General features: G+C 42.4%; 2 protein-coding genes across 2 annotated transcripts in view; both read right to left on the reverse strand.

The window, feature by feature from the left end:
* Positions 1 to 3,279: 3,279 nt before the first annotated feature.
* On the reverse strand, positions 3,280 to 10,830 carry LOC106816488 (protein O-linked-mannose beta-1,2-N-acetylglucosaminyltransferase 1-like). Its single transcript, XM_014821113.1, has 10 exons — positions 10,762 to 10,830; positions 10,281 to 10,379; positions 9,630 to 9,725; positions 9,375 to 9,451; positions 8,947 to 9,040; positions 8,324 to 8,382; positions 7,294 to 7,432; positions 6,721 to 6,856; positions 5,868 to 6,026; positions 3,280 to 3,391 (listed from the first exon to the last, which is right to left on the reverse strand). The coding sequence occupies exons 6-10, from the start codon at positions 8,375 to 8,377 to the stop codon at positions 3,280 to 3,282; spliced, it is 600 nt and encodes a 199-aa protein (XP_014676599.1). The 5' UTR covers positions 8,378 to 8,382; positions 8,947 to 9,040; positions 9,375 to 9,451; positions 9,630 to 9,725; positions 10,281 to 10,379; positions 10,762 to 10,830.
* Positions 9,333 to 12,131, reverse strand: part of LOC106816489 — an 11,682-nt gene continuing 8,883 nt past the window's right edge. Inside the window, exons 11-16 of the mRNA XM_014821114.1 lie at positions 11,979 to 12,077; positions 11,407 to 11,423; positions 10,762 to 10,828; positions 10,281 to 10,379; positions 9,630 to 9,725; positions 9,333 to 9,451 (exon numbers count right to left, since the gene is read on the reverse strand). Of these exons, the coding sequence (XP_014676600.1) occupies positions 9,333 to 9,451; positions 9,630 to 9,725; positions 10,281 to 10,379; positions 10,762 to 10,828; positions 11,407 to 11,423; positions 11,979 to 12,077 (497 nt within the window). The remainder of the gene's footprint in view (positions 9,452 to 9,629; positions 9,726 to 10,280; positions 10,380 to 10,761; positions 10,829 to 11,406; positions 11,424 to 11,978; positions 12,078 to 12,131) is intronic.

The raw sequence follows: 12,131 nt of genomic DNA on the forward strand, positions 1-12,131 counted from the left end.
CAGCCATCCATATCTCATCACTCATAATCACCCTACTCCATCCAATCAACCCAATCTTCCTCCTCTCTCTTGTGCACCATCTATGTACTTCTAATCACCACATATATCCATCCTCCTCTCTCTCTGGCACCTCTATACCTCTATCACATATATCCATCCTCCTCTCTCTTGCACCAATCTATAACCTCTAACACCAATATATCCATTACCTCTCTCTCTTGCACCATCTATACCTCTTAAGTCAGCCATATATCCATGCTTACGCTCTCTCTCTGCACCATCTATACCTCTAATCACCATATATCCATCCTCCTCTCTCTGCACCATCTATACCTCTAATCACCATATATCCATCCTCCTCTCTCTCTGTGCACCATCTATAACCTCTAAATCACCATAATATCCAGCCTCCTCTCTCTTGCTCACGATACTCTATTCACTCAATATCATCCTCCTCAATCTATACCGCTTCACCATGATATCCTCCTCTCTCTCTCTGCACCATCTATACCTCTAATCACCATTATCCATCCTCCTCTCTCTCTTGCACCATCTATCCTCTAATCACTCATAATATTCCATCCTCCTCTTCTGTGCTCCATCTATAACCCGTAATCACCATATTATCCATTCCTCGCTCTCTCTCTGCACCATCTATACCTACTAATCACGCATATATCATCCCTCGCTCTGTGCATCCATCTATACCCTCTAATCACCATATATCCATCCATCCTTCTCTCTCGCACCATCTACCTACCTAATCCACCATACTATCCATCCTCCTCTCTGCTGCACCATCTACTACCTCTAATCACCATAATACCACCTCGACTCTCTGTGCACCAATCTATACCTCTAATCACCAATTTTATATCACTCCTCTCTCTCTGCTTCTCCATCTAATACCTCTAATCACCATATATCCATCCTCCTCTCTCTCTGCACCATCTATACCTCTAATCACCATATATCCATCCTCCTCTCTCTCTGCACCATCTATACCTCTAATCACCATATATCCATCCTCCTCTCTCTGTCAGCTCCATCTATACCTCAATCACCCATATATCCTCCTTCTCTCTCTCTGTGCACCATCTATACCTCTAATCACCATATATCAACCTCCTCTCTCTGGCTCCATCTATAACCCGTCGTAATCACCATATATCCATCTCTCTCTCTCTGTGCCACCATCTATACCTCTCTAATCACCATATATCCATCCTTCTCTCCTCTGTGCTCAATCTTACTCTAATCACCAGATAATCCATCCTCTCTTCCTGTGCCACGCATCTTATACCCTCTATATCTACCATATATTCATCCGTCCTCTCTCTGCACCATGCATATACCTCTAATCACCATATATCCATCCTCCCTCTCTCTCCGGCACCATCTATACCTCGTAATCACCATATATATCCCTATCCATCCTCTCTCTGTGCTCCATCTATACCTCTAATCACCATATATCCATCCTCCTCTCTCTCTGCACCATCTATACCTCTAATCACCATATATCATGCCTCTCCCTCGTGCACCATCTATACCTCTAATCACCATAATACCATCCTCCTCTCCCTCTGCACCATCTATACCTTAATCACCATTATATCCATCCTCTCTCCTGGCTGCACCATCTATACCTCTAATCACCATATATCCATCCTCCTCTCTCTCTGTGCACCATCTATACCTCTAATCACCATATATCCATCCTCCTCTCTCTGTGCACCATCTATACCTCTAATCACCATATATCCATCCTCCTCTCTCTCTGTGCACCATCTATACCTATCTAATCACCATATTATCCATCCTCCTCTCTCTCCTCTGCACGCCACTCTAATACCTCCAATCACCATATATCCATCCTCCTCTCTCTCTGCACCATCTATACCTCTAATCACCATATATCCATCCTCCTCTCTGTGCACCATCTATACCTCTAATCACCCAATATATCCATCCTCCTCTCTCTGCTGCCCATCTATACTCTAGCACCATATATCCATCCTCTCTCTCTCTTGCCCATCTATACCTGCTAAATCACCATAATACCATCCCCTTCATCTCTCTGCCACCACGTAACCGTCTAATCACCATATATCCATCCTCCTCTCTCTGTGCCTCCCAATCTATCCTCTAATCACATAGTATCCATCCCTTCCTCTCTCTCTTGGCCACACACTATACCTCTAGATCAGGCCATATATCCATGCCTCCTCTCTCTCTGCACCAACTTATACCTCTAATCACCCATATATCCATCCTCTCTCTCTGTGCCACTCATCTATACGCTCTAATACACCATATATCTCATCCTCCTCTCTCCTGTGGCTCGCATCGTATACTCTAACACCATATACCATCCTCCTCTCTCTGTGCTCCATCTATACCTCTAATCACTTCGCGATGTCACGCTACATCTGCATCATGTAACTGAGATTCCAAACTCTCATGTATGAAGGATGTAACTCATTTAAAAAATAAGTTCATTCGGTTGGTAGATAACAGAGCTATCTTGGTTAATTTTTACCAGGGAGTCTATGAAAGATGTACTGCGGGAAGACTACATTGAAACATCGAGGAAAGAGGAAGCCAGGGAAGAGAGGAACACATGTCTGGGTGCTTTATTCCTCACCCCTTACTACTAGGGGAAGGTCAGTGAAGTGAGAAATATCCATGAAACCCTTACTCACCCCTTCGTACCGAGGGAAGATCAGTCAAAGGAGGAACTCTACATCTGGTGTGATTGCTTTACTCATCCATTTGTACTGAGGGAAGGTTGGTGAAGGAAGGAACACTAATGTTCTACTTATAATACTTTAATAATAATAATAGTAATAATTACTATAATTAATTCCTCTACAACCTCTGCTTTTAAATTTCTCCTTCCTCTGGCCCTGACACCCTCTTCCTCTTACTTTCCCCTCATTTTTTATGTGTTTTACTCACCCCTTTGTACTGGGGGGATGGTCAGTGAAGGGTAGGAACACCCAGGTAAGGGTTTTACTCACACCTTCGTACTGGGGGGAGGTCAGTAAAGAGAGGAACACCCAGGTAAGGGTTTTACTCACCCCTTTGTACTGGGGGGAGATCAGTAAAGGGTAGGAACAGGAACACTATTGTGACTAATGTGTGAGGGGTGTACTCACCCTCGTACTGGGGGGATGTCAGTGAAGAGAGGAACACTCATGTGTCCAGGGTTTTACTCACCCCTTCGTACTGCGGGAAGGTCGAGAGCAGAGGACTCCTTTCCTCGCAGGCACGTCGTTAGATAGTTCGGCAGTAACGTGTGACTCTTCGCCAGCAGCTGGTGCAACGCCCCCCGTCGTATCGCGACGCCACCAGCTGTTCCGTGTCCTTGAGCAGCGGATACGGAACTCTGAAACAGACAGCGATATCGTATGAAACAGTCATGATATTATATGAAACAGTCATGATATTATATGAAAACAGTCATGATATTATATGAAACCGTCATGATATTATATGAAACAGTCATGATATTATATGAAACCGTCATGATATAGTATGAAAAGTCATATATAGTTCTGAAACAGACACGATATTATATGAAACAGTCATCCGATATATATGAAACAGTCATGATAGTTATATGAAACAGGCATAGATATCGTATGGAAACAGTCACGATTATAGTGTGAAACAGTCATGATATTATATGAAACCGTCATGATATTATATGAAACGTCATGATATTATATGAAACAGTCATGATATAGTCTGAAACAGCACGATATTACATGAAACAGGTCATGATATTATAATGAAACAGTCATGATATTATTTGAACAGTCATGATATTATATGAAACCGTCATGATATAGTGTGAAACAGTCATGATATTATTAGAAACAGTCATGATATTATATGAAAACAGTCATGATTTATATGAAACAGTCATGATATTATATGAAACAGCACCGATATCGTATGAAACAGTCATGATATTAGTGTATAACAGTCATGCTATTATATGAAACAGTCCTGCATATAGTGTGAAACAGTCATGATATTAATTATGAAACAGTCATGATATCGTAATGAAACAGTCAGCGATATAGTGTGAAACAGTCATGATATTATATGAAACCGTCATGATATTATATGAAACCGTCATGATATTATATGAAACAGTCATGATATTATATGAAACAGTCATGATATTATATGAAACAGTCATGATATTATATGAAACAGTCATGATATTATATGAAACCGTCAATGATATAGTGTTGAAACAGTCATGATATTATATGAAACAGTCATGATATTATATGAAAAGTCATGATATTATATGAAACAGACACGATATCGTATGAAACAGTCATGATATAGTGTGAAACAGTCATGATATTATATGAAACAGTCATGATATTATATGAAACAGTCATGTATTATATGAAACAGTATGATATATATGAAACAGTCATGATATTAATATGAAACAGTCATGATATTTATATGAAACAGTCATGATATTATATGAAACAGTTATGATATTATATAAACACACGATATCGTATGAAAAACAGTCATGATATTATATGAAACAGTCATGAATATTATATGAAACAGTCAATGATATTATATGAAACAGTCATGATATTATATGAGACAGTCCATGATATTATATGAAACAGTCATGATATTATATGAAACAGTCATGATATTTTATGAGACAGTCATGATATTATATGAAACAGTCATGATATTATATGAAAACGTCATGATATTATATGAGACAGTCATGCCATATTATATGAAACAGTCATGATATTATATGAAACAGTCATGATATTATATGAAACAGTCATGATATTATATGAAACAGATGCCATCATGATATTATATGAAACAGTCATGATATTATATGAAACAGTACACGATATCGTATGAAAAGTCATGAAATTATATGAAACAGTCATGATATTATATGAGACAGTCATGATATTATATGAAACAGTCATGATATTATATGAAACAGTCATGAATATTATATGAAACAGTCATGATATTATATGAGACAGTCATGATATTATATGAAACAGTCATGATATTATATGAAACAGTCATGATATTAATGAGACAGTCATGATATTATATGAAACAGTCATGATATTATATGAAACAAGTCATGATATTATATGAAACAGTCATGATATTATATGAAACAGTCATGATATTATATGAAACAGTCATGATATTATATGAAACCAGTCATGATATTATATGAAACAGACACGATATCGTATGAAACAGTCATGATATTATATGAAACAGTCATGATATTATATGAGACAGTCATGATATTATATGAAACAGTCATGATATTATATGAAACAGTCATGATATTATATGAAACAGTATCATGATATATACTGAACAGTCATGATATTTATATGAAACAGAGATGACACTGCCTTGCATCCCATCCATCATAGACCACAGGCCAGAATTCACATACATGCAGTCGGTCCATAAAACCCTTCTGGTAGAGTCTATGCCCACAGTCTGACACCTCCACTTACACTCTTCAAGCTTCTACATTCTTTATCTTAGTGTCTTCATTTGGCAGAACACACCTTCACACCTTCACACCTTACACCCCACATACCGCCAGCAGAGTGAATGTATTGCTTAGTTCCAGCAAGCAGCAGCTCTGCTAGGGGCGACGGAGATTCAGCGCCACCTATACAACGACGACGTTAACGATGGGAGTGAGCTAGCGCCACCTACAGAGTAATGGTGGATCGCATGGGGAGATCAGCCGCAGCGCCACCTAGAGGCGTCACGTCGACATAACAGCGCCACCTAGAGGCGGCACGTCAACTCACAGGTTTGTCGCTCGCTGTCGCCCGAACAGTTCGTCGAGTAGACTGTTGTCTTTGCTGACGCCCACGTGGGGGCGCCGGTAGACGCGCGACACTTCGGGGATGATCACGTCCGTGAGAGTGAGGTTTCCCGAGGCGGCGGGCGTCCAGCCGTCCCACGTCCTGTAACGACGAAATAATAAAAATATTTTTAAAATCCATGTCCCATATCCTGTAAGAACAAAATGATAAAATAAAAAAATAAAAAATAATCTTGTATAAATATGGATGAAATGGCGTTGGACACGGCAGCTCCCAGTCCTGGACTGGTAACCTGTGAGCTGGACTGGCTAATTAATATTGATTTTACTATAGGTTCTACAGTAGAAATCAAAATCTACTAAAGGTTATACAGTAGTCTAAATCAAAATTTCCCAAATCGGGACTGGCTCTGTTTTTTTTTCAAGACGCATTTCCGAGATCCAAGGAAATAAATTTTATTGTGATGGAGAGCAAGAATCAAGAGATTTGGAGAGCAAAGCGGTGATTGTGTAGAGCATGGTAGAGAGACCACACAGAGTCAGTCATCGTAGGAGAGTAGGTGAGTGTTTGCAGGGGAAGGGTGAGGGGTACAGAGTACGAGCGTGCGGTCTCGTTAGGACGACTCACCTGTTGCGTCTCTCTCACCTGTTCGCCGCGCGTTAACGAGCGGACGACTCACCTGTTGCGCCTCTCTCACCTGTTCGCCGCGCGTTAACGAGCGGACGACTCACCTGTTGCGTCTCTCTCACCTGTCCGCCGCGCGTTAACGAGCGGACGACTCACCTGTTGCGTCTCTCTCACCTGTCCGCCGCGCGTTAACGAGCGGACGACTCACCTGTTGCGGCAGCAGCTGCTCAGGTGTTTGTCGAGGAATCTCGCGTAGAATCCGCGTCGGATCATGAATCCGAGTCCGGGGAATCCGTCCTCAACGCGGAATACAGCCGCCGGGTCCTCGCTCAGTCCCTCGTACCCTGCACGAGGCAGAACCAGTTACCACGCGCGGGTGAGCAACGATGGAGGGAGGGGACGCGGGGGCGGCGCGTCAGGGTAGCTTTCGAGTTGGCATCCCAGACCGTCGCGCACACACAAGACACCCCACACACATCTCTCTCTCTCTCACACCCCACACACATCTCTCTCACACCCCACACACATCTCTCTCTCTCTCTCACACCCCACACACATCTCTCTCTCTCTCACACCCCACACACATCTCTCTCTCACACCCCACACACCTCTCTCTCTCTCTCACACCTCACACACATCCATCTCTCTCTCACACCCCACCCACATCTCTCTCTCTCTCTCTCACTCACACACTACCCTACACAGTTTCCCTCCTACACACCCTTCCACCCACAACACACCCTCACACTCCCCGCATCCTTCCGCCCACGCACCCACCTACCGTTCACGTTCCACGCGGACACGCTGCATATAGACTCATCCTTGTCCAGGATGGGCAGCAGCTGACCCATGTAGTGTAGGAAGTCAGAAGCCAGGATCAATTCCTCCTCCAACACGATCAGCTTATCGTGTACCTCCCCCTGCCACAGGTAAGGAAGCGGTTTATGCTCACATAACGGTCACAGGTAAGGGTTACATTACTGTACCTCCCCCTGCCACAGGTAAGGAAGCGGTTTATGCTCACAAACGGTCACAGGTAAGGGTTACATTACTGTACCTCCCCTACCACAGGTAAGGAAGCGGTTTATGCTCACATAACGGTCACAGGTAAGGGTTACATTACTGTACCTCCCCCTACCACAGGTAAGGAAGCGGTTTATGCTCACATAACGTTCACATTATCACATTACGGTGACCTCACATAATGGTCACAGCACTCTATTGTGTTCGTGTGACATTTGTCACCGGAAGGGCAGTGCCAACATTACTGTGTCCGTGTGACATTTATCACAGTACGGTAGTGGTATATGCTCACATAACTCCTTCACAGGAATGCAGTGCTTACATTATCGTGTCTATGTGACATTTGTCACCGGAAAGGCAGTGGTTCACGTAACTCTATGACACGACGGCAGCGTACTGTGTTGTATGTGGTGGACACAGTTCAGTGTTACAGTAAGACGGTAGGCGACACGTGTTACAGCAGTACACCGCGGCGAGTCTACGCGGGGGAATCAGGCGCTATGTGAGACACACCGGCATAGCTCAAGGCCTTCACTTCACTTACTGGGCAAATGGGAACCAAAAGACCTCAAAGTGAATGAATGACAGAACAGCTCCCCCTGGAAAGATACTAAGGAGAGAGCCTCAGCAACTGGTGCTGGTAAAGGGGTTCCAAACTGGAACCGTCCTGGGGAAGAAACTAAACTTGAAGCTGTCTGTTCTGGTTGAGAATTGCCTGAACTTCTTGGAGCGTGCTGATCTAGCGCGGGGCTGCACATTGCACACAGAGGCAAGATGATCAATCTTACCTCCTTGTCTAGGAAGTAAGGCAACGTCCAGACTTTCTCCACAGCCTTAATCATTTGATCTGAAAACAGCAAACCACCTTATAAAGCAACGAGACAAAGGAACACAGGACTGCCATCACGGCAAAAAAACACAAAATAATAATAATAAACACAAATAATAACAAAAAACACTACAGGAAGAAGGAATGTAAGAAACCATTATTAACGAACGACGCAAACAAATCAACGTAAGACCGACATCGGGGAGAAATAAATATTAGTTAAGAATTAAATCGCCCCCACACCCCCCCGCGCAACGAAATCTCAAACTCTTCAGCGGATACAAAAGTCGGTTACAGTTTCTAACGTGGCATGGGGTGAGGCCGCGTGAACATGCCTGCTGCGCCAGGAAAAAAAAAAAAATTTATTTTTCGGGGGCTACTTTCAAGCTCGCGTGCATGAAAAATAGCACTCTAAAATTTGTTTGCCATTGAACCTCTATGCAAATTTCCGCGGGGCTCTTTTTGGCATTTCCGGGGCTCTTTTTGGCATTTCGGGGGCTAAATTGCCCCGTGCCCCTGTGTATTTTTTTCACTGTGCTGCGCTCACCACAGCCGTAGACACTAGTAACTAGCAACACGTACCACCGTAGCGTTTGCTGCCGGTAGTTCTCCACGTGGAAACCGAACAGAGAGACTAGATCTGCCCGCATCTGTGAAGCCCTCGTCAAACATTCACCTGCAGGAGGCAGAGGATCAGCTCTAAACACGTGCGCCGTCGCGTCGCAAACTACAGATTAAGTATTACTATCTCAAGATTTATATACTATAATCATTATATACAATAATACTCATTATTACAATCATATATAGTATTACATGTTCTTCTTTCACATATATATATACATATATTATGTGCGATCATTTGATACATAAAAACAATAATTTGTTGATGCATGTATAGAACGTATCATCTAGCCGGTTATATACTCTATATACAAGCGTCACACTGTAGAGACGAGTGACTTCTACTAGATGGCAGCACCGTTCAGCACTACGGTGGTGACACCTACCACGACCATCGTGGGACTGATCCCCGGCTGCATCATCACAGTCTCTAGTGTCATCCTCAGTCCCATCGCAGACGGACCTAGCGTCAACGAAAAACACAACTTGACATCCCGATGCCCCTAATATCTCCTATTATCATTTAACCATTATTTATTTATTTATATTAACTATTAACGTCCATGATCGTCGCGGATTCTCGACTCTGTAGGGGGCGCCACACACCGAGCGTGTGAGTGTAGGGGGCGCTGTGCTCCTACCTGCTATGATGGCGATGGGAACTTGGAATATTGCGTGATTCTCCCACGACTTGTTGGTGAGCGGTGCCGGATATATGCCTTCATCAATGTGACTCTCTGTGAAGAGATTATCATCATCATCATCATCATCAACATCATCATCAACAACGTCATCATCATCAACATCATCATCATCAACATCATCATCATCATCACCATCAACAACATCATCACCATCATCATCATAATCATCACCATCATCATCATCATCTTCAACAACATCATCATCATCATCATCACCATCATCTTCGTCATTTTGACATAGACACTGCTTTGTAGACAATTTAAATTCAATTTTCGTATTCGAAGGATGATGGCTTTACATTCTGGTTCTCGATTTACACAAACATTTTAATTAAGTTGCGGCATGTTAAGCATAGTTTTTAGAATGTCATATAGCATCACTGATTGGCTGGAGCTCCATTCAAATCTCACTAGGCATATAGATCAACCTAAATCAACGTATTCAAAGGAACCGGTCGATCAGCTAGCATCTGTTGGGTTTGCAGCTAATGTTATAATAAATTATATAATATAATAATATAACGTCGGTAAACAATCGGAGGGTCTGGGAGGATGTAGCGAGCAAGGATGATAGAGGGCAGCACTCACCGTCGCAGAAGTCTCCGTAGCCGCTGTGCTTGTCGCAGAACTCTCGCTTCGCCTTGTTACGAATGATGAGTGGGTCAGGTTTCACAGCCTGCCCTACAACTACAATGATGAAGCAGCAACCACGGCCGCCCCAATCAACTCATCATGATCAAGCCATCATCATCATCATCATATCATGCAGCAGCAGCAGCAGCAGCAGCAGCAGAGAGAGGAGGAGAGAAGAGAGAGAGCAGAGAGAGAGAGAAAGAGAGAGAGAGAGAGAGAGAAGATAGGAGAGAGAGAGGGAGAGAGAGGGAGAGAGAGAGAGAGAAGGGAAGAGAGATACAGAAACAGAAAAAGATTGGGAAGAAATAGAGAAGTGGAGTGAGAGAGAAGAAAGCTAAGGAGGAAGAGGAAGAGGAACTAGAAGGAGAGGAGAGTGAGAAGGAATGGAAAGTAGCAAAGCGACACACAGATGGTCACAAAAGAGGGCGCCACTTACTCTTGGTTGGCATGCAGAGCTTTACGGAGATCACCCGCGCCCAGTTGCTGTTGCTAGGATACTCCAGCTACAAAACACAACGTGGAAACTGCAATCAACTTTTCTCCCAAGTGACTATGTGAGTGGAAGAAAAGTCAAACACAAACCCATCACAGGATATCTAGAATAACTGGCCAGAGTTGATAACTTGATAGAGTTAGTAACTTGATAGAGTTGGTATCTTGATAGAATAACTTGATATAAATTATCAATATTAACTAAGATAGGTTAATCTAGAATAACTTCAAACTTTAACACAGTGGCTATCATGGCAGTAGAAAGTAAATTGCTCATATTTATGAGGGTACCAAACACTCGACCGCTTAAATATCATGACGACATAATACCGCACTTGCTCATGATTTCGAAAAATCATTTCAAAATACTAGTACGCATTGATTATACAATATATCAACAATTCCCTTACCTATTCAAACTTGGTGGGGATTAACTATTCGTTTAGCTATTTATACAATGAGAATATATATTTATTTATTTTGGTATTATATATATTTATAATATTATTTATTACCTACATCCACCTACCTGAACACCTATGAGCACCTGGTCTACATTGATCACCTACATCCACCTACCTGTTCATACATTCATGAACACCTGGTCTACATTGATCACCNATCATCAACAACATCAACATCATAATCACCATCATCATCATCAACAACATCATCATCATCATCATCACCATCATCATCATCAACAACATCAACATCATCATCATCATAATCACCATCATCATCATCATTATCATCATCATCATCTTCAACAACATCATCATCATCATCATCACCATCATCTTCGTCATTTTGACATAGACACTGCTTTGTAGACAATTTCAATTCAATTTTCGTATTCGAAGGATGATGGCTTTACATTCTGGTTCTCGATTTACACAAACATTTTAATTAAGTTGCGGCATGTTAAGCATAGTTTTTAGAATGTCATATAGCATCACTGATTGGCTGGAGCTCCATTCAAATCTCACTAGGCATATAGATCAACCTAAATCAACGTATTCGAAGGAACCGGTCGATCAGCTAGCATCTGTTGGATTTGCAGCTAATGTTATAATATATAATACAATAATATAACGTCGGTAAACAATCGAAGGGTCTGGGAGGATTTAGCGAGCGAGGATGATAGAGGGCAGCACTCACCGTCGCAGAAGTCTCCGTAGCCGCTGTGCTTGTCGCAGAACTCTCGCTTCGCCTTGTTACGAATGATGAGTGGGTCAGGTTTCACAGCCTGCCCCACAACTACAATGATCAAGCATCCGAATCATCATCATCATCATCATCATCAGCAGCAGA

The sequence above is a fragment of the Priapulus caudatus genome, unplaced genomic scaffold, assembly GCF_000485595.1.
Source record: "Priapulus caudatus unplaced genomic scaffold, Priapulus_caudatus-5.0.1 Scaffold1395, whole genome shotgun sequence".
Taxonomy (NCBI): domain Eukaryota; kingdom Metazoa; phylum Priapulida; class Priapulimorpha; order Priapulimorphida; family Priapulidae; genus Priapulus; species Priapulus caudatus.